General features: G+C 37.8%; 1 protein-coding gene across 1 annotated transcript in view; it reads right to left on the reverse strand.

Annotated features, from left to right (window-relative positions):
- The window catches only part of B3GLCT (beta 3-glucosyltransferase), a 56375-nt gene that overhangs the window by 14684 nt on the left and 20656 nt on the right, over positions 1 to 21035 (reverse strand). The window contains exons 5-8 of the mRNA XM_027727192.2: positions 14773 to 14849; positions 10872 to 10983; positions 6626 to 6762; positions 5248 to 5311 (exon numbers count right to left, since the gene is read on the reverse strand). Coding sequence (XP_027582993.1) covers positions 5248 to 5311; positions 6626 to 6762; positions 10872 to 10983; positions 14773 to 14849 — 390 coding nt within the window. The remainder of the gene's footprint in view (positions 1 to 5247; positions 5312 to 6625; positions 6763 to 10871; positions 10984 to 14772; positions 14850 to 21035) is intronic.

A 21035-nucleotide genomic window follows, 5' to 3' on the forward strand; every position in this document is an offset into this window, starting at 1 on the left:
TTCATTGTTTTATGCCTACTTAGGAACTTTTAGCTTTAGCCCCCCAGCCTAGGGCCAGAATTCAACTCCTTTTTTAGTAAATAATGTGATCATTATGCTATTATTAAGAGAGCACAATATTTCCTTCTCCTCCTTGTTCAGAAGAACCAGGAGCATTAAGTATGGACTGAACAAGCCCAAGTCATCAAAGCAGTCACAGACTTCTAATTTATAGATGATTATTTTTGACATCCCTGCCCATGACATGGAGGTTGGAACTAGATATTTTTTAGGTCCCTTCTAACCCAAACCATTCTGCGATTCTATGATTTTCCTGTCTGTCTCATTTAGGTCTCAAGAACCTCAGAAAATCTCAACTACCTGCCCATAGTAATTTCTGGAACTTAGAGGGAACGAAATAGAAGGTCAGTTTGTTACATGCCCTGTTAGGACTGGATCAGGTTTAGAACACAATTATGTATTTGAAACAAGCTTCTAGATTTGAATGATTTTCAGCAGGGCACAGTCACATAATAGAACACAATTAACCGATGACTTTTTAGTAAGTTGCTGATTGTAGCTGTGCTGTTGTAACTACACATACACCCTTTGACCACCTCAATTGCTAAGTAAAAACATTTAGTTTGATTGCACTGAAAAGAGTTTAAATTACTGTATTCTTCCTTGCAATTGAGAAGATGCAGGCTACCGGCAACTGTGAGTACAAACATTATTATTCACTAGTAAGCAATGCTTCTGAAAACACAGACGAATCCAGCATTGCATACGAGTTCAACAAAGTATTCAAGGGAAAGGACACTATATGGAAGAAAACTGCCACTCATGCTTATGCATTAAGACAAATGCTGTTGATCATGCTTGAAGTAGAGGTGGAGTAGGGAATTGGCATGTAAGAGATACACTCACTGTAAGGAGCAGCCAATAAACACACATAAATCTCCAAATTTATCATTTTGCCTTGTCACCACATTCACATTATGGAATGTAAGTGGTTCTTTATCCTACCGTTTAGCCACACACAACAGCAAGGCAGGACCTGCCTTTCACAAACCCATGCTGGCTAGGCCTGATCCCCTCATTATCCTGTATATGTCACATGATGGCACTCAAGATGATCTGCTCCATCACTAAAGTCAGGCTGACAGGCCTGTAGCTCCACGGATCCTTCTTCTGACCCTTCTTGCAGATGGGTGTCACATTTGCTAACCTCCAGTCCACTGGGATCTCCCCAGTAAGTCAGGACTGCTGGTAAATGATGGAAACTGGCTTGACAAGCTCTTCCACCAGCTCCCTTGGTACCCTTGGATGGATCCCATCTGGCCCCATCGACTTGGGTGTATCTAAGTGGTGCAGCAGCTGATCACTGATCACTTCCCCTCCTTTTCCCTGTCTTCCAGCTCAGGGGGCTGGGTACCCTGTGAACAATTGGTCTTACCATTAAAGACTGGGTCAAAGAAGGTATTAAGTACCTCTGCTTTTTTCTCATCCTTTGTCACTATGTTTCCCTCTGGTATCTGATAAAGGGTGGAAATTCTCCTTAGCTCTCCTTTTGTTGCTACAGTATTTATAGAAACATTTTTTGTTGTCTTTTACAGCAGTAGCCAGACTAAGTTCTAGTTGGGCATTTCTCCCTGCATAACCTCATGATATCCTTGTGGTCCTGCTGAGTTCCCTGCCTCTTCTTCCAAAGGTCTTAAACTCCCCTTTTTACTCCAAGTTCCAGCCAAATCTCTCTGTTCAGAAAGGCCACTCTTCTTCCCCAGTGGCTCATCTTTTGGAACATGGAGATGACCTGCTCCCGCACCTCACTATTTCCTTACCGAAGAATGTTCAGCCTTCTTGGACTCCTTTGCCTTTCAGGACTTTCTTAAGAGACTTTCTCAACCAGTGTCCTGAACAGGCCAAAGTCTGCCATTTGTATCTCCAAGACAGTAGTTCTGCTGCCCCCTCTCCTTACTTCTCTAAGAATAAAACCCATCATTTTGTGGTCACTATGCCCAAGAGAGCCTCCAACCATCACATCACCCACCAGTCCTTCTCTATTCACCACCAGCAGGTCCAGCAGTGCTCACTCACCGGTTGTGCCAGGAAGCAACTTCTCGAACTGTTCCCTCTCTGCTCTATTGTATTTCTAGCAGACATCTGGTAAGTGGGAGTCCCCCATGAGAATGAGGGCTAGTGACTGTGAGACTTCTCCCAGCTGCTTACAGAACATTTAATCTGCCTCTTCATCCTGTTTGGGGGGGTCTGTAACAGAATCCCACCAGAATGTCTGCCTTGTTGGCCTTCCCCCTGATTATTACCCATAAACACTCAATCCTATTAACACCATGGTCAAGCACTTGACAAGCCCTGACCTAGAGGACTATCCCACTGCCTCTCCTTCCTTGACTATTCCTTTTGAAGAGTTTATAGCCATCCATTGCAGCACTACAATTGAGCCAGTTATCCCACTGTGTTTCTGAGACAGCAACTATGTATAGCTTTCCTGCTGTGCCATGACTTCCAGCCTCTCCTCTTTGTTGCCCATGCCATGAGCATTCATGTACATGCATTTCAGTTGGGCTATTGATCCCAACACTTTTTGGAGGGGAGAACCCTAATTCCTATGTGACTACACTCAGGTGCTTCCATGGTTTCTAACACACCAATAATAACCTGTCATTGCTGCCACATGGATCTCCATCCTCTGCCTCCACTGAGACAGTAGACTGGAGGACCTCACTAGCATACTGTCCCTCAAACACCAGTGTGGTGCCCCCAGGCCTATCTCTAGTGAACCTGGTTTTATCCCTTTCCCCCTCCAAATCTAATTTAAAGCTCTCTCAATGACCCCTGCTAACTCCTGGGCAAAGATCCTTTACCCCATCTGAGACAGGTGTACCCCATCTGTTGTCAATAGCTCTGCTGTCATGTAAACTGACCCACAATCAAAACCCTCAAACTCTGCCATTGACACCAGGCTCAGAGCCACGTATTGGTTTGCTGGCCCTTCCTGTTCCTTCCCTCATCGTTTCCTGAAACTGGAAGGATAAAGGAGAACACATCACTTGTGCTCCTGGATCTCCTTAACCAGTCATCCCTGTATTAGTTCAGAATTCAGCTATTCATTGTTAAGTCTATCATATGAACCAACAAAGAAGCAGTGCTCCTGCAGCACAAGGAATATTTAACAACTGTAACTTAACATTAATTATTTATGAAAATTCACAATATGCTAAAATTTCCCCCTGGAAAATGAAATCTGCAATAGAAAGCCTTAGAATGGTATAAAGCTATTTGATTTCGGAAGTGAGGTCAGAGTGCTATTTTGGGTTATAGTGCAGATGACACACTGTTACTAGAACAATGGAAATGGATTTACTATAAAAAGACAAGAATAGTCTTAGTTCTAGTTCAAATCTAGTGTTAGACATACAAAAAATCAATTTTTTCTTCCAGCTTTGAATAAGCATCAAGGAATATGCTAGATATTATATAGTTAAAAAAGTCTAAACAACAACCTACAAATGAGCAGCATGACAAAAATCCTTTACCGCATCTGAGAGATAGGGAAGTGATATAAATGTTATGGGAAAAAAGAAAAAGAAAAGGATACAGAGCACAATAAAATACCAAAGACTAGAGGCATATGTTATTAGGACTCTATCAACCTAAAATATTTCTTAAAACATTTCTCAAAACATTTCTCATCCTTCATAAACTTAAACATTACACACAATCATTAAAGATCACAAATTATATCCTTTGATTTGTTGTCAACCTTGATTCACACAAGAAGGACGTAGAGATAAAAATTATTTAAGAGGGAGAAGCTGGTGATTTATAAAATCAATGAGGGGAAATGGAACTGTTTCTAGGGAGACGAGGCTGTGCAGAAAGAATAATTACAGGGCTGAATTAGGTTATCAATGGCAATAAATTTGAAATGAAACATATGCAAAAACCTGCTAACAGAATGAGAAGTGGATGGAAGTAATTTTGCTGGTCGAGTGATCAATTGTTTTTCATTAAGCAATCTGTGGCACATAAAAGAGAGGTTTCTTAATGATCTTTCTTATGACACTGTTTAGAGACTTTGTCAGTGCTGAGGTAGACTGGAATATTGGGAATATAATAATGACTTTGTCTTACAAAAAAAAAAGATTAAGAGTGTGAAGCCTGAGGTCTTGCATTTAGAAAAAAACAAGAGGAAAGAAACAGCTTGTTGTCTTGTTCATGTAGCAAAATGAAAGCTGAGAGGTCCTAATGCTAATGAGAAATACATCAGTCAAGAAGGGGAAACTATGTGAAAGAATGGTGTTGCCACAAACCCAAATTCATTTAAATATGCTACAAATCTATACTCTATAAATACACTGTAGATTTATGTTATAAATGAGGAGGTTTATAACCACTACAAGATCTGAAACAGCAGCAGTGGTTTTAAGCAAGGTGGGTTTTCTTCAGGACCAGAACCATAATTCATAGCTGACTTTCAAGAGTTTTAAAATATTTAAAACTAATTCAATATCACCCAATTTCAGGCCAAAATCAACAAGCTTATTCCAGATTCATCCTCCTCTTCTATCCTGGTTCAGGAGTTCACTTGGGTGAAAAAACTAAACACAGTACAAAACCCTGTGCTACACAAATATTCTGAATGCAGAAAAAAATAAAAAAGCTTCAGAAAAAGTAGCACTGATACTCTTCCAGATCCACCCCCCACTCCTTTGTTCTCATGTTTCAGTCAGAGTCTGAAATACCTAGTGACAACCTGTTGAAGCTCTTGCAAACCAGAGACAAAAAATAACAGTTGCAGACTTCCATGCTGCAAATTGCAGCACTGATTGTTCACACAACAGTTGGAATCCTCAGACTATTTAGGGCAAACCCCACCATATTTAGCTCTGACAATCTGATTTAGAAAGTGAGTGAGGCTGGCTAGTACCTGAGATACTGTTCACCTCAGCTTATGCTTCACGAATTGCAAGTCTCTCCTTCGTTACAGAGCAAGCCTTAGAATATACCTTATTGTATACAATCACGCACGCATTCATATATGAATGCAATTTTATTAATGAATTCCTCTATGCTTAAAATATAATTTTAAAGTATTACAATATTTTAAAGAAAGGGAAAGAAATCAAACATGCTATTGCAGTCAAACTTTCTAGCAATGTTTAAGAAAAATGGCATATTTCCATTTTGATTTATCATCATTCAAATATATAACTTTATATATTTTTTCATCACATCACTTCCTACCTCATGCTTTAAATCTATTGTAAAGTCTGACTTCAGTGGTTCGCTCTTCAACTTCTTCGCAAGCCTATACAATTAAAGATGAAGAAATTTACACAGACATATAAAAAAAATCAATCACTAGTGTTTGCAGGAAAATGTATATTACTGGAAAATGGTATATTACTGACCATTTTATAAGGGGAAAAATAATAAATCACATTTCTGTAGTTATTGCCTCAAGAAGCAACTTATATTTCTTTATCGTATTAATTTTTTTTCATCTGAGCCCAGTGTCATGATGTTAATATTAATTTTCAGCACACACATTTTGACACATTTTTCCTGCCCTAAAAAAAAAGTTCTCACCTGGAGTAAATGTACATTCTCAACAAATTAAAAGCAGCAGTACATTTGAAGCTCAATATTGATCAGCATCTCAAACTTCAGACAATATTCTCTTCTTTGTGTATTCCAAAGAATAGTGTTCAGGTACTTTCAATTTTTGAAAACATCAATCCTTGCTACAGTAAGGTGCATTCAACTTCTGAAATCTATGAACTTGAAATCTCCTTTGAAAGCACCTAATGTGAAGTAAACACATAGTTTGTCTCTACAACATGGGAAACACTTCTAGAGGGCAACGCAGTCACTCTAAGATCCAGGAATAAAACCACTGTCTGGGGGAGAATAAATTTTTTAAATTACAAAATATGGTATTGAACTAGTTGAATGACTAGTACTGGTCAACTATTAATTAGATGACATAGGCAGAGCAAAGCAAAATAAATCACATGCACAGAAAATCTATTTCTGTACCTTTGTCTAACAATGACTTCTTAAGTGTTTATAATAATTATGCTTGGAATATATCAAACAATGAAAAAATGCAATTTTATCAAAGGAGAATTTTCTGGCTAAGGTTATAGTGGGAGCACAAGTCTATGTAGGCATGCCCAGAGCTAGTTTTACATTACTGTGCCTGGCTGAATGTCTACCTATGCACCTTAGCTCCTCAAAGCAGACTGATACGTATCAGTGTGAGTGCTGTTAATATAGGGGGCAGCAGCAAAAGTTCAGTGTAGGCTCTGAAGTCAAAGCCATGAGAAACCAGTGCACCAGCGTGCACTGGTTGAGTACATCCCAAGCTATCATAGCTAAGCTGCAATCAGAAGCTTCAATTCAAAGACAGCTGAAAAAATTTGACTCTGCATATCTACATGATCTGCAACAGATCTTCAACCTTACTGCAGGAATACCTTCATCTTTTATAGAAAACATCAATCCATGTGAAATCATAACACAATAAGATAATACTGATTAGCATCTAGAAAAATTGTATAAACCAAGCATTCTTAATAACTATCAATAAGTAGGAAGGGATTAAAAATTCAGTTCTTACTTGTTAACAAGTGGAATGCTAAGTGCCCAACCAGCAGCAAAATCTGGAAATTTAAAGACTGTTGGATTTTCAGCAAAGGCATAATGGTGAATTATTGTAGATTCTTCATCATATAATGCTTTACCTAAAAACCACTCCTGTAAAGAAAATTAAGAAACAATTTGGTTCATCTACAGCATCCTTTTAGTAAAGATGATGACTGCATTCATGCTGAATAAAGCAAACCTGAAAACAAAAACAAGGGAAGCATACTGTTCACAATAAATAACCTGGAAAAAAAAGTACTTGGTAAGAAATGAAACTAAAGGTAGTTCTCTGAATTCAACTATAGGCTGTATTTTCAAACTCCAGCATATGCCCTTGATTTCACTTGTTCAAACAACACTGAAATCCCAGAATCATAGAATAGTTAAGGTTAGAAGGGGCCTCTTTAGATTGTCTAGTTCAATTCCCCTACAGAACATCTGACCTAAAAAACCCAGTCTAACCTCAAGAGGATCTTGTGCCTCAGTAGCCAATCTAAGCAGATGCTGCTATATAGACTAAGTTTTATAGCTCACCAGAGTCAACAAGAAGTGACAAATGAGATTTAGCCAGGGCACAGCAGGCAGCAAACAGAAGAGAGGTCTGGGCACCAGGAGACACCTCCAGCCAAACTCAGCTGAGCCTGGCAAGACTATGGCTGTCCCATAGGACATTCAGCCTGGCAACCTCCCCGTCAGCAAGCCAGGACTCACCCTGGCTCCCCAAAAGGCAATAAAAGGCAGCCCTCAGGTGCTACCAGGAATGCTTGTCTTGCCACACACACCAACTCAAAGCTATTGGGTGCTGCCTGCTTCAAGAACCCCCACCTGCAAGGACGGTCAGGACCCATATAAGCAACATGAGCCAAAAATATGGGATGCCACTCCTGCCAGGAACACTGACTCTCCAAGGGACTGATGCAAGTGTAACGTGTATATATGTGTGTAATGTGTTGAGTGCATTTTCCATGAATTCCGCATAGTTCTGCCCTCTTCTTCGATCGGTTACTCTCAATACAAGTCAAATGTATCTCGTACTTGAGTAGTGATTTCTTCAGGTAACATAAATGCTGAAAACTTGTTCCTATGTGCCTCCTAAGGCTGACAGTTTCTGCAATTTATTGAGGAAACAGTAAAGGTAAACTAACACTACACACATATTGACATAGAGGAGATAAAGTTGGGCATTTTTTTCCACTGTTTTCTTAATCACTTTCATGGTGGTTAACAAACCTTTCTATGCAGTATCTACACACAGCCTATAATTTAGATCTTCAATAACAACAGGCTCTGTTTTCTCCTTACTTTACTGAAGGATTCAAGTGTTCACTACAGCATTAAAAGTAAACAAAATGCTGTGAGGCAAATGAAAATGGGCAAACATTATTTTTTATGCACAAAGATGACTGCCTTGAAAGTATTACAAAAATTCCTTAGAAGCATTTGTGCACACCATTTTAAAATTCTTTTAGGGCCTCCAAGACTTCAAAATGTTCATAACACAACCATACTGTTCTGTTTCAGAAACAGTTAATAAATAGTAACATTTTAATGCAATGATACCATCTGCAGAATTTTTTTTTCTGGACTCTTCCAGTCTAATTTGTTATGCTACAGAGTGAAAAAAAAATTTTAGTTATCTTAATTCTGGGTGTTAATTTTTACATGAAAACAATCTATGGATTAAAAAAAAAAGACAACCCTACTTTCCTTTCTCTGTAATTAAACCCATACATACACACTCCACAGGCTTTCACACAGTATTATTTCTGGCAATTTTAAGTCACATATCACTGTGAAGACATTACAAGTTACAGCCAAAGCTCTCCAAGCTTATTGGTTCCTAACACTGTTTATTTACTACCCAGATATGTAGGACAAGTCAATCTGTGCAGGCTGTCTTAACAAGATTGGATTAGTTATATGCAAATGAACTTATAAAATAACTTAAGGAATTGCAGTAATCAAATTGCATATAGGGAAAAATGTGAATTAAAAAAAAGTACCTGATTTCCATTGTGGATAACTACCATCCACTGGATCAGTTAATATACTGTGTTTCAAAAATGGCAAAAATGACCTACCTTGAATAAGAGCACTCCAAAACCTTTAGAACAATTTAATAGCTGAAGGAACGTGATGCAACAAATCTCAATAGCAGACCTCAGGGAGTGTAGAGGTGACTTTACCTAATTTGCTCATCGAGTTGATTCTACCCACTCACTTTTGGATCCACTTACTCAGAAATACCAAGGAAAGTGTGCCAAACTCAAAGGGTCATGTCTGACAGAGAGGACAGGAGACTTCAACTGTCACAGCATCGCTGTATATTAGTGAGATATTTTATGAGTTCTTACGCTTCTCAAAGAAGCGTATCTTTTATACCCTATAGGTATCAACAGCTAGTAAGTCATTACTGCCCATCAACTTGGTTTACTCATTCTGAATGTCTTTGGGGCTGTAGTCTATCATCCTGCTAGGATGCCAGGAAGAGGAGCGGCACATACAATTTGGTTTAACCTTGCCATCTTCCACTATGAAAGCACAGATTGAATCAATCTGCTGTTGAAACAAAGAATCATAGAGGTGAAGGGACCTCTGGGGATCACCTGGTCTAACTTGCCCTGCTCAGGTAGGTCCACCTACAAAGCAGGATGCTCAGGACCATGTCCAAATGGCTTGTGAGTTATCTCCAAGGACAGAGACTCCTCTTTGGTCAATGTGGGCCAATGTACAGTCAGTGTGCACAATAAAAATGTGTTTCCTGATGTTCAGGTATAATTCAACATCTGAATGCTTGCCTTAAAGTCTTTATGCAAATAAGATATTCCTCATTGTTTTTCAGTTTTACTGAGTCAATAATGTTCTTGGTTATCAATGCAAATCATTCTCTTAACATTCCTCCATGGTCTCTTAAGAGGCTTTGATATATCTGTTTTCACTCAATAGTACATTCAATATTACATTCATATCAGTCTCAATAGCTCTGCTACTAATCTCTACATATCTAGATTGAAGAGCAACAGATTCACCACGTATTCACATGGTCATTGTACACCTTTTACTGAGATTACTGTATACCAACTTTTTATTATGGAGACTGCTGATATTTTAAAACATATAATGAATGAGCTTGTTCTGGTGTAACTCACCTCAAATTTTGTGACTGATGGATTACTACTGTATATAAGGAATCAGTTATGGACTGTTACACTAAGATGACAATTACTATGTACAAAAGCAAACATTTTAGTTTCCTTTTAATTCAGGCTGGAACATAATTCGTTATTTTAACAGAATCTGCATGTAACGCAAGGGAGAGACTAAAACCAGCAAAAGGGTAGCATCTAGAAAAAATGTTCATTTTTCTATTCTGAGAATGTCAATTAGGAGTAGGTGTTTCTGAAACAGGAAAAAAAAAGAAAAATGGATATTCCAAGGGTCTGAATATATTCAGTCAGCCATTCCGAAGGCCAAGTGTTTAAAAAGGTAAGATCTTTGAATAATCATTATTCCCATTTTAGAAAAGAATTGTGAGAAGACATTGCAAGGCCACGTGCCTGCAAAAGAAGTAAATATGCTAAAGTGAGTCCTGAAGCAGAGTTGCAATAAAGAGGCAGAACATATTTCACAAAGGAGATTTTTGTTTCTTTTAATACAGGCTGACACCAAGGTGATTTGTTTTCTGAACACTGAAAATTCTAAATATTAACACCTTTCATGTCGGTTGCATTGCCAAATTTACTTTGTTTCTTGGTAGCTACACTTTTCTTTTTGTTCTTCAAATCCTTTGGTGTTGTTTTGTTTTCCAGCAGGTACAGAAAACTTATCACCAACACAGTTCAGAAACAGAATGCATACAAAATACCTTACTATATTAGATGAGAGACAGACTAACATCAGTCATTCTGTGTGATGATAATCAGAACTGATGACAGACAGGAAAATGGGGAGAGGGAACCACACAGCAGACTATATTCATCTTTTTATTGATGGTACATCATTTTCAGGATACCCACAGAAAAAATGGTTTCTCTGTTTGATTTTAATAGTTCTTCAACAGCTAGACAAGCATTTGTACTTCATGTTAAATACCTGGCTCTCAACCTCAGCAACAGAAATCTATCTCCCTATTTTAAGCTGTTTAGATATATGTTTTCCACTTGGAAAAACTCACCCAACCACATTCAAAAGAAAGTTACATATCTAAATTTTTATTTCACCTTAGACCTGTCGAATCTTCCAAGTATTTCTAGCAGTTTTACAACTTGTATTCTTGTATCTTCTTCACAGAAGAAAATCCATGAGGAGTTCCTACCATAGGTAACAGAGAAGCTAAAAACAGAAATTAAAATTTTACCAATGAAGTGGCTAATGAACAAAATGACAAATTCAAGGCACATTCCCCAAATATAAGTACTTTGCAATCAATTATTCATTTATATAAAACCAGAAACTTTTACTACTAATTTAGAATTACATAATAAAGGACTACAGTGAATGGATAAAGAGAATGACTGCTGATATCGATTTAAAAAGCACCAGTTATTCCAGAGGAAAGGGAACAGGGATACATAAAGGATGTCTACTCAGAAACATACAGGTACTATAGATCTAATAGCCACCTATGAATTCAGAAGTTCATAGATAGCAGTTTAAGTTACCTTCCCCCCTGTACCTCAGCTTTCTTCCAAGGGGTCCCACCATCGGGCATCTAACAGCACTGCAACAATCATGAAAATGCCTAATGACAGGTTTTCTGACAGCTGTTGGACACTCATCATTCCCAAGCTAAAGTTTCATTAGCTTTTCCAGTACAGTGAAACTATAGAGATTGAAAGGACTACCCTACCTTCCTTGAGGCTAGCAATAATCTCAATGCAGGATTCCTGACTCCTTAAAAACAAAAAGTCATTTCTTGTTTTTCTGCTCCTCCTGGCTTAATTCTTCCACTACTTATCAGAACAAAGCCTTATTTATTAATGACAACCTAATGGAAAAAACCACAATCTTTATTTGTCTAGTTTCCTTTGCATGGCTTTTACGTGGATTCAATTAAACAAATAGTCTGAGGAGAGGGATAAGAAAACTAGTACCTATGAACATCATATTTTGCTTTCTCTACAGCATTTGCTACTGATAAAATCAGCAATGAAAAGAAACAGCAGAACTGTTAAGTCAGCAAACAAACAAATCCCCTCAAAAAGCCAAACTCACTATCTGAGAAATACCTCAGCTAGAAAATGTGATACCTGCCTCTGCAGGTATTTTAATTACATGCTAGAAGCACAAGATGGTTGCCAGGTGTTAAACTAGTTCAGCCTTTTTTCATCTGGGATAAGTCATTGTGCTGATTTGGGCTGGTTACTGCTAAGCAGGGCTTACACAGCTTTGAGGCCTTTTCTGCCTCTCATCCCACCCCATCAGTGAGTGGGCTGTGGGTGCATAAGGAACTGAGAGGGGACACAGCTGGGACAGCTTACCCCAGCTGACCAAAGGAATATTCCAGAGCACACAGCGTTATACCCAGCATATAAAGCTGGAGGAAGGGGGCACATTTGGAGTGATGGCATTTGTCTTCCTAAGTCACTGTTACATATGACAAAGCCCCGCTTTCCTGAGGATAGCTGAACATCTGCCCATGGGAAGCAGTGAACGAATTGCTGGTTTTACTTTGCTTGTGCACATAGCTTTTGCTTTACCTATTAAACTGTCTTTATCTCAGCTCACAAGTTGTCTCCCTTTTACCCTTCCAATTCTCTCCACCATCTCATCACGGGGGAGTCAGTGAGAAGCTGCATGGAACTTAGTTGCTGGCTGGGGCTGAATCATGACAGTCACCACCCTGAAAAGCTACCTTTCCTCTGTGTCTTGCAACAATATTTTATTTTTCACTGCTTTCTTCTTAAGATAATCTGCTAAACTACAATAGCCAGAAGAACTCACGATCCATTCATCCTTTTAGTTCATAAGAGCATATACTTGGTGCCTAGTCAACACTGAAATCCAGGCAACTCTGATATTCAGGCAAGCAAACAAGATAAAATCAACTGGGAAAAACAGCTGCCCCCCTCTGAAACTTGCCAAACAAGTACAGAAAGTGCATCAGATACCGTCGTGTTTTTAAATATGTACGGTATTTAATGCCCTGGGAAGACTGCAGGCTTTTCTCTCACACTTTAAGGCTCAGCCAGAACTTCAGGAGAGAACTGTCTGGAGATACAGGAAAGCAGGTGGGTGAAAGGCAAAGGGAAAACACTAGAGTGATCCCCACAAAAAGAATTACGGAATCTCATGAATACAGCACAAATAAGTTCACAAAAAGAATGATCTGTTAATCTACCTATTGATGGACAATGAGAATTATTTTCAAGGCTAAGCATTTAAGGCCTGCAGAGAGTCTTATGTAGACCTCATAGCACACAACTTCGGAGTTCAGACTGCAAGGAGCCATTGGAACTACTCAGCTAAGATACTGTTTTGGATAATAATGTTTTAAAAAGGGATTTATTCTCTGCCTAATGAACATGACTACCGAGAAGAAATGTAGTGGGCCTTCTGGACACAATAAGGGTACTGTGTCAGAAGACATCCACTGATTACATCTAATGAAATTACACACTTTGCCCAACTTATATACTTTGCCCAACTTAACTTGTGCCCAAGAACTAAAAATTAAGAATTGTCATAGCTGGTTAGAGGCTTAAAAAATGCTGACAACTATAGAACTGAGGAAAACTGAAAACAGTTTTCTGATATGAATGCATCTTATATCACAATTACAAGCATCACCAGCTGTTGCAGAATGGGCCAAACTCCCTTCTTCCTCTATTGTCCATTGAGAAAACAAAACCGTAAAAGCCTCAATATACTTCTAAACTATTCCATGTCTTCATTTGTCAAAAGCAGTAAGTGAAAGAGTAGACAAGAAAAAAATTAATATTCCAGAAGTATTAAGATGGCAATCCTCTACTTAAGATTCCCCTTCTGATTTCTGAAGAATTTTCTTCTGCTTTCTCACACAAATGAGCATTTCTATTTTTCATTCCAAGTTCTGCTATCTTAGAAAATCTGTATATGTAAATCCTGTCACCAAATATAAACAATTCAGAAGAGGAACTACTAGGTCATTGAAACAGGAGTTAAGAAGGAAAAAAAAAAAGATGATTGATAGTTGGAACATCATCTTCCAGTTTTTCATTTTAGTTCAAATCTCCTTTGTTACTTTTCACAGTTTACATATATCTCAAAGACAGCTACTATACAGCACTATTTTCATGTTCCTACACACACAGAAAGCCATGGAGAGCAGAAGGAAAAGCATCTTGTCCTGCAACCACTCTGATAGAAAAACCTCCCCCCGAGTAAGTCTAATAAATTACATTGACTAAATTAAACCTCGAGAGGCTGCCAAGTCTCTGGCACTGATTTCAAATACAAGCTTCAAACAAAAGATAGCCCTCAGTACCATGAAGCTTAAGGACCTTCTGAAATAAGAATCATTGCTTCCTGACAGTTTGCAAGATACTACCATAAATGCAGCATGTCTTCCTTAGGCTCATCGGCATAAGCTAAAACCAAAAGGTATTTGAGACTACCTGCCTTCTCCTATCAGACTAAGATGAAAATTGGCCAGATAAGCTTCTAAAAAGATGCTGAAACCTACAGCTTCTCCCTATAGAGGCATACCACCTCTTATAAACACTATAAACTGTAACAGATAGAGACCCCAAACAGTATTATCTATTTTTTTTTAATGAATCTACTTCATTCAGTCAAGTAATCTGAAAGCTCAAAAGTTCTGAAATACCTCACACCTTATTCTGTGAGAACTGGGAACCAAATAGAAAAATGCACACTTAAAAATGTTATTTCTTTTGACTAGTTTACTTCCCTGATAATTTTAAAACACACAACGATTCAAAGAAGGTAGTTGTTCATTACATTCTATTATTATTGTTACTTAAAATAGCTTTCTCTGATTTAACTAACAGAAAACTGCTTTGGAAAACCAAAAAAAAAAGTAGAGTAAGAAAGTGAAAATATAAGGTTGCAACTCTCATTCGAAAACTTCTGAGAAAAGAGGTCTGAATTCCCAAAATAACTGGCATTCATTACACTTACTCTCTCATTAATGGCAATATTGTCCATGCACCTTCATGACTGTCCATCTGATGAATAAGCAGAACCGTAGGGAATTCCTTTAAGAAAAATAAAAATATTCCCATTAAACTTGAATTATATGTACTTTTTTCCTAAATATCAACTAATCTTAAAAAAATTACTCTGGAATGACTTTCATTGTTTTTGACTGGCAAGTAGCCTTGAAGAATAGATGACTTAAGACGGTATGAAACAAGGTGATCTGCAATTTAGGGGAAGTGCTTCTTCCAACTCATAATTTCTTAATTCTCTGTTAGTTATAAAGGTAACAGACTTCAAATTAAATGCTTTGCATAGGTCCCATGTGATCAATATATCATAGTAATTTCTTTACCATACCATTAAATCTTATACTGTAAAGAAATACTAATAAATAACGTGGGTTATTCTACAAAGGCTTCCATTGGACAATCCTGTTACACACATCTTAAGGTAACAGTTCTAACACTCTGCTTTGAGTTGAGCTTTGACCTGTTGCACTAACGTCGCGACAAAAAACCATGGGTTCACACAAAAATCAAAATGAGGAGTCAGCATTTTTTCTTTCTGAAATATCAAAGAAAATTCCTACAAAGGAAAATCTTTTTCATAAATTTCTTTGCTCTTTTGTTACTTGAAACCTCTTGGATGTGGCAGATCCCAATGTCTAGCAGATAAGCTATCATTCTTGGGTAGTTTCTAAGAAAATACCATTTAAACATGGCCTTCTGATATATCAAACTGCATGATTTATAATATATGTAAAAAGTTGGAGATACATAATTCCCATAATACATCCCCTATATAGGCAGTGTCTTACTCATTAACAAGTACAATCCTACACTGCAGCATCATTCTGTCTAGGTGTTGGCACTCACCAGCTAAAGAGAAGGGAAAGGCTCCCCACTCACAGCCTGTCAGGGGGTTACTGCCCACAGGGACACAGGGCTTACCACAGGATTCAGGGGAAGAGCACTTTGGGATGGCACCAGATTTTATTATGAGATGTTTAGGAAACGGGAGGTCCTAGCTTCAGGAGATCCTCTGGGGAGCAAGGGTCAGCTACTGGTAGGGTTCTAAGTCTGTACCAGGTACTACCAGAAAGGCCCATTTGCATGTGTGTGTCTGTGTGTGAGGCCAGGGGTCAACTACTTCATGCACTGAATATAATGCTACTGGGAGGATCCATACTCTGTGTGTGTGTGTGTGTGTGTGTGTGTGTGTGTGTGTGTGTGTGCATAAATGTGGATTCACAGGAGGAGGGCTGAGCACCAGCAAGTAGAATGGAGCAGGCTTTCATCCTGACCAGCCAGAGAGGTGAAACAAGGTCAGGCCACTGCTCCAGTTTGTGTTTGTGAGAGTGCTGTGGTGTCCATGTTGATCTAACTGGAAGACCATGTGTATATGTGTACATGTAATGTGTTGTGAGTGTGTGTGCACACGTGTGCCCAACTGGAACACGTGCTCAGCCTTGCTGCTGGTTGGACCTGGGGACACAGAGCTGCAGAAGCCTCTTGCCTCTGTCAGCCTAGTGGGTTCAGAGCTCCTAAGACAAACCACCTTGCTCTCTCAAGGGCCTAATTCCTTTCCACTTTTCCACCTATGACAAATGTTGTTTGATGAATGCTTTTTGTTAACAATTCCATTAATATAAAATTAACATGTAAACATAAAAATAATTTATCTTCTAAGAAAAGCTGTAAGGTAAAGTTTACACTACCTGCTGACTCAGTCAAGTTTACTTTAAATCCTTTTTAAAAGCAATTAAGCACAGCACCTAAAAATACATAAACCCTCCAAATTTCATACATTCAAGAAAACACCTCTACTGCTCTAAGGAATAACTGTGTCTCAGGAATGCATCAACCTTACACAAAGATAAAGATGTACTGGTTTTGAAAATATTTATGCTATTTGGAATGACCCAAATTGAAAAGAAATAATATCAAAACTTTAATTTGGAACAAGATATTCACTTGCATCTCATGATTTATGGCTCCAGTTCAAGCCAATCTATCAAATATGTTTCTGCTTACTTTCAATTCATTGCAAAACCAAAGAAGTCCAGAGGTTTTTTGTGGAAGTGGCAAATCTTAGTCATAGTATGCTCAATATCTGGTATTTGACTAAAATGTAGCCACTTCATGGTAAAACCATAAAATTATGTCTGCTTATGGGATTGCAGATAGAAACATAAAAAAGCAGACCTCTGTCTTTACAAGAACATTTTTTTTACAAACACACAAACCCTGCAGTTATGCTAGTATTTGTAGGTAGCCATGTATTTCATGTACAATAGGATCCAGACAAAGAAAAAAGTAGTTAGTAATAATATATTCAATGTCTATATCAACACTAAAGGCTGAAGGTAGGTTAATTTCAGATTAAAAAAAAGCATTTGTCCATGAAAAAGGTACAAAGTAAATTACATAATCTAAGTAGCTGTAACATATGCTCAGGTATCTCTTTAACAAAAAATGCCCACTTATTTCCTTTGTGCAGATAAAAGGAGTGGTTATAAAGAAAAAGCACTCTCTCTGGAGCTAATCCAATACTTTTAGAAGGTATCTTTTCTCTTTGGCATTCTCATAAGCCTGTTCTTTTTCTCTACCCAACTTCCTCTAAAACATGAAAATACATGTCCTTCATGTTCCTTTGCTTCCACTCACCTCTAACAATGCATCAATTTTGATTTAATAAAGGAGATGCTTAAAACACACTGTACAGGTAAAATAGCCTCTTTCAAAAATACAGGATGATCTCTGTTGCTTTTTCTCTCATTTTATGTATTTTCACTCTGAACCTTGTCGAACACGGCTGACCTATTCATTTTATTTATTCTATCTTCAGTACATGGATGGGGGGAAAAAGGTAAAAAGTACCTGATGTCAGCTTTGAGCAGTGGAAGGGCACATGCAGGCGAGCTCATCAGGGGATGGCTAGACAGTCAAGGTAGTGATATGTAACTTACACACTGTGTCTGCCTATCTCATAAAACTCCCCTACAAATGCATCCATAGCCTGTACTGCATTCAGTAGTTAATCTATCATGAAACTACTGTTTTCACAGTTACAGGGCACATATGTTTTTACACGTATCAACATTTTATGTATGGCACAAGCAAAGTATCTAATAATCTAAATAAAATAATTTATTACCCTCCCCACTTTCACAACTAAGCTGACTTTAAAGGGCAAAACCAAAAAAATGGAATTGCTTGTGGTCTGAAATACAATATGACATTTTTACTCCATTTTTACTATCTACTCTATCATCACAGTGAGATCAGCAATACCTGCTACAGATTGCAATTTCAAACTCTACATAAGCAAAAAACTAAGTGTGAATAAAGGGGTTAGATCCACTTTTTCAAATCAATTCAAAAGACATTGACACAGCTTCATTTGTACCTTTACAACCATTAAGTATTATTTATGCAAGTTGAAGATGCTAGCAGCACACTCAATTTCACAGCAAATCATCAACAGAACTAAAATCAAACTCTGGTTCTTGAATCTGAACATTGGAAGTCCTCTTCATTAAAATGAAAAACCCTGTGGGAATAGCATATCCAATAAAGAAAAAGATAATTCAGAATAAAAGAACTGTAAACAACTAATTAAGAGACTTGCTAACCCAAAACAAGTATATGTATTATTTCTGCACTACCTGCAATTTCATATTAATCTACCAAACCCTATATGAGAAATCCACAATTTACAGAGAACAAAACAGTACAGTGTAAAAACAAAGGTTTCATAGACTAAAGGGCTAAAATGGGCCTCTGTAAGCACCTAGCATGGCAGAGATCATCCCCATCTAAAATAGGATATCCAGAGCCACAGCTAGGTCATATCCTCTATGACCCACTAGCACATCTGTTCTTGCTTTGTTTTCCTACAGAATAGAGTTCACTGAATTTCATCTAAGCAGAACTAAACCTTGCAGTAAGTGTATTGTTTTGTGAGAACATGCTTTATTAGAACATAATTCAAACTAGATCTTGCTCAGCACTATCAATTGTATGTCCTATGTGACATGTAAGAAGAGCATAAAAACAGACAGGGAACTGTGATGAAATGTAAAACATTGTGGTAATATTTTTGTTATATTTTGTTATAATTTGTTATATTACTGAGTCGCCTGATCAGAGCAATTGGCAAGCTTGTAACACATTATAGAAAAACACAGGAGTGTATAGGAATCTGCTCTTAATGAGTCCCATATGCCAATATCTGCAGGTGTCTTGCATATATCCCCGTGTTTTGTAATTTTAATAAACTACTCATGAAGCCCAGAGCTGAGAGGCAGGAGAGGGGGATCTTAAACCCTGGACACTGCTGTTCAGTTGCACAGCTCCAGAGTTAGAAATGTTTTCCTAGTCTCTACATGCTCTACAAGCACTTAACAACATCTTCCCTACTGTCTCATCTTCTTTTCAGTAATCAATCCTAAGACATATTCAGAGCTAGCCTACCTACCCTCTTCTCAGCCTTCCCTTGGGAGGTTAAATAAGCCAAGCTCTTACAGTCATCCGTTATGACTACTTTGATAATGTAGAGCTGTGGAATACATATTGAAGTCTCCCTACAGCTTTATTTTCACAAACATGCCAATTCTGTAGATATCCTGAAGGATTTCTAAAATTACATAAAGTAAGAGCAAATCTCCTACCTCTAAACCCAGTGGGGCAGACAATTTGCTAGGAACTGCCAGCGTCAAATATTACACCATACAAGATGTCTTCTCTATATTCTAACAATTTTTTTAAACATTGAAAATTACAACACATGTTTTGAATATTTTTCATGTTTTAAAGACATAAATATCAATTTTATCAGAGCATTATGTCCAAGAATCCAGGACAAAATATTATTTCAATATACTCATTCAAATAACACCCACAGATGATTTAAAGTACTATTTTACAATACTACTGTAACAAAAGAATGTTGCTTCTGTTTAACAAGTCAGTTATTTGGGATCTTCTCCAAAGTTGCCTTGTCTATTTTAATCCTTGCTCTATTTCTCCCTTCAAGCTGCACCCATAGAAGAGCTCGGGTCGGATAGGACCTTTAAAGGTCATCTAGTCCAGCCCCCTGCAATGAGCAGGGACATCGACCAAATCAGGTTGCTCAGAGCCCTGTCCAGCCTGACCTTGAATGTTTCTGGGGGTGGGATATTTTTTCTGGGCAACCTGCCAGCATTTCACCACCCTCATTGTAAAAAGTTTCTTCCTTATGTCTAGTCTGAATCTACCCTGTTTTAGTTTATAACCATTACCCTTTTTCTTATTGCTACAGGACCTACTAAAACGTCTGTTCTCATCTTTCTTATAAGCTCCTTTTAAGTACTGAAAGGCCACAATAAGGTTTTTAAAAACTCCACAACAACAAACCCCATGTTGCTAATAAAGCATAATATCCAATAATCTTTTGCTCCTCAGGAAGCCTAAAGTAATAAAATATAACCTACTATTTTCCATTAGAGAGAATCTCTATTTCTGTTCTACTCTCAGATGCCTGGTTATCATTTTAAAAAGGAACTGAGTTTTCATAATACATTATGTGTAATTTCAGAGAGTTCAGGGAAAGGCCATAGCAGTTACCCTGCTTTCATAAATCAAGATCAAGTACTTTGTGCATGTCTGTCATCAAATGATCTTACATTAAAGAGAAGACCAAAGCATTTACCTAATTGTATGGAAGTAATAACTGGAGCTTAAAGTAATTTGGAGTGTTCCTGACTCTAACTACAGATTAGAGGGAAAAAAAAAAGACATGTTATCAAAGAAGTAATTTTAATCCTTTCTCCTACTATACGTTATATCAAAATCCTCAGAACTCAACTTAGCTGCCCAAAAACATACCTGAATGCATAACCAAGCACTGACTCAAGTGCTTGCATGCTAGAACCAACAACTCATTGCCTGGGAAAACAGTTACAATAAGGATTTGTATCTGATGGGAGTTCTTATGCAGCTAGCTTATGTAATAAATTATTTCATCATCAAAAGGAAAGCTTTTTACTACAATATATTTCTGTCTCAAAAATCTATAATTATCATTGATGTAAGATTTTCATGTGGGAAAGATGCTGGCAGCCACTGACTTTTTATTTTACTGGGTTGTTCTTCAACAATATTGGGAGTAAATTTCAGCAACATTGCCAGTTCCTAACATGCTGCCTAGACTTCCAACAACTGGAAAATCAGGAGAAGGTCCAGTAAGGTTTTTGTGATCCA

Source organism: Pipra filicauda, unplaced genomic scaffold (assembly GCF_003945595.2).
Source record: "Pipra filicauda isolate LSUMZ 115617 unplaced genomic scaffold, ASM394559v2 scaffold50_size3627746_pilon, whole genome shotgun sequence".
In the NCBI taxonomy this organism is placed as follows: Eukaryota; Metazoa; Chordata; class Aves; order Passeriformes; family Pipridae; genus Pipra; species Pipra filicauda.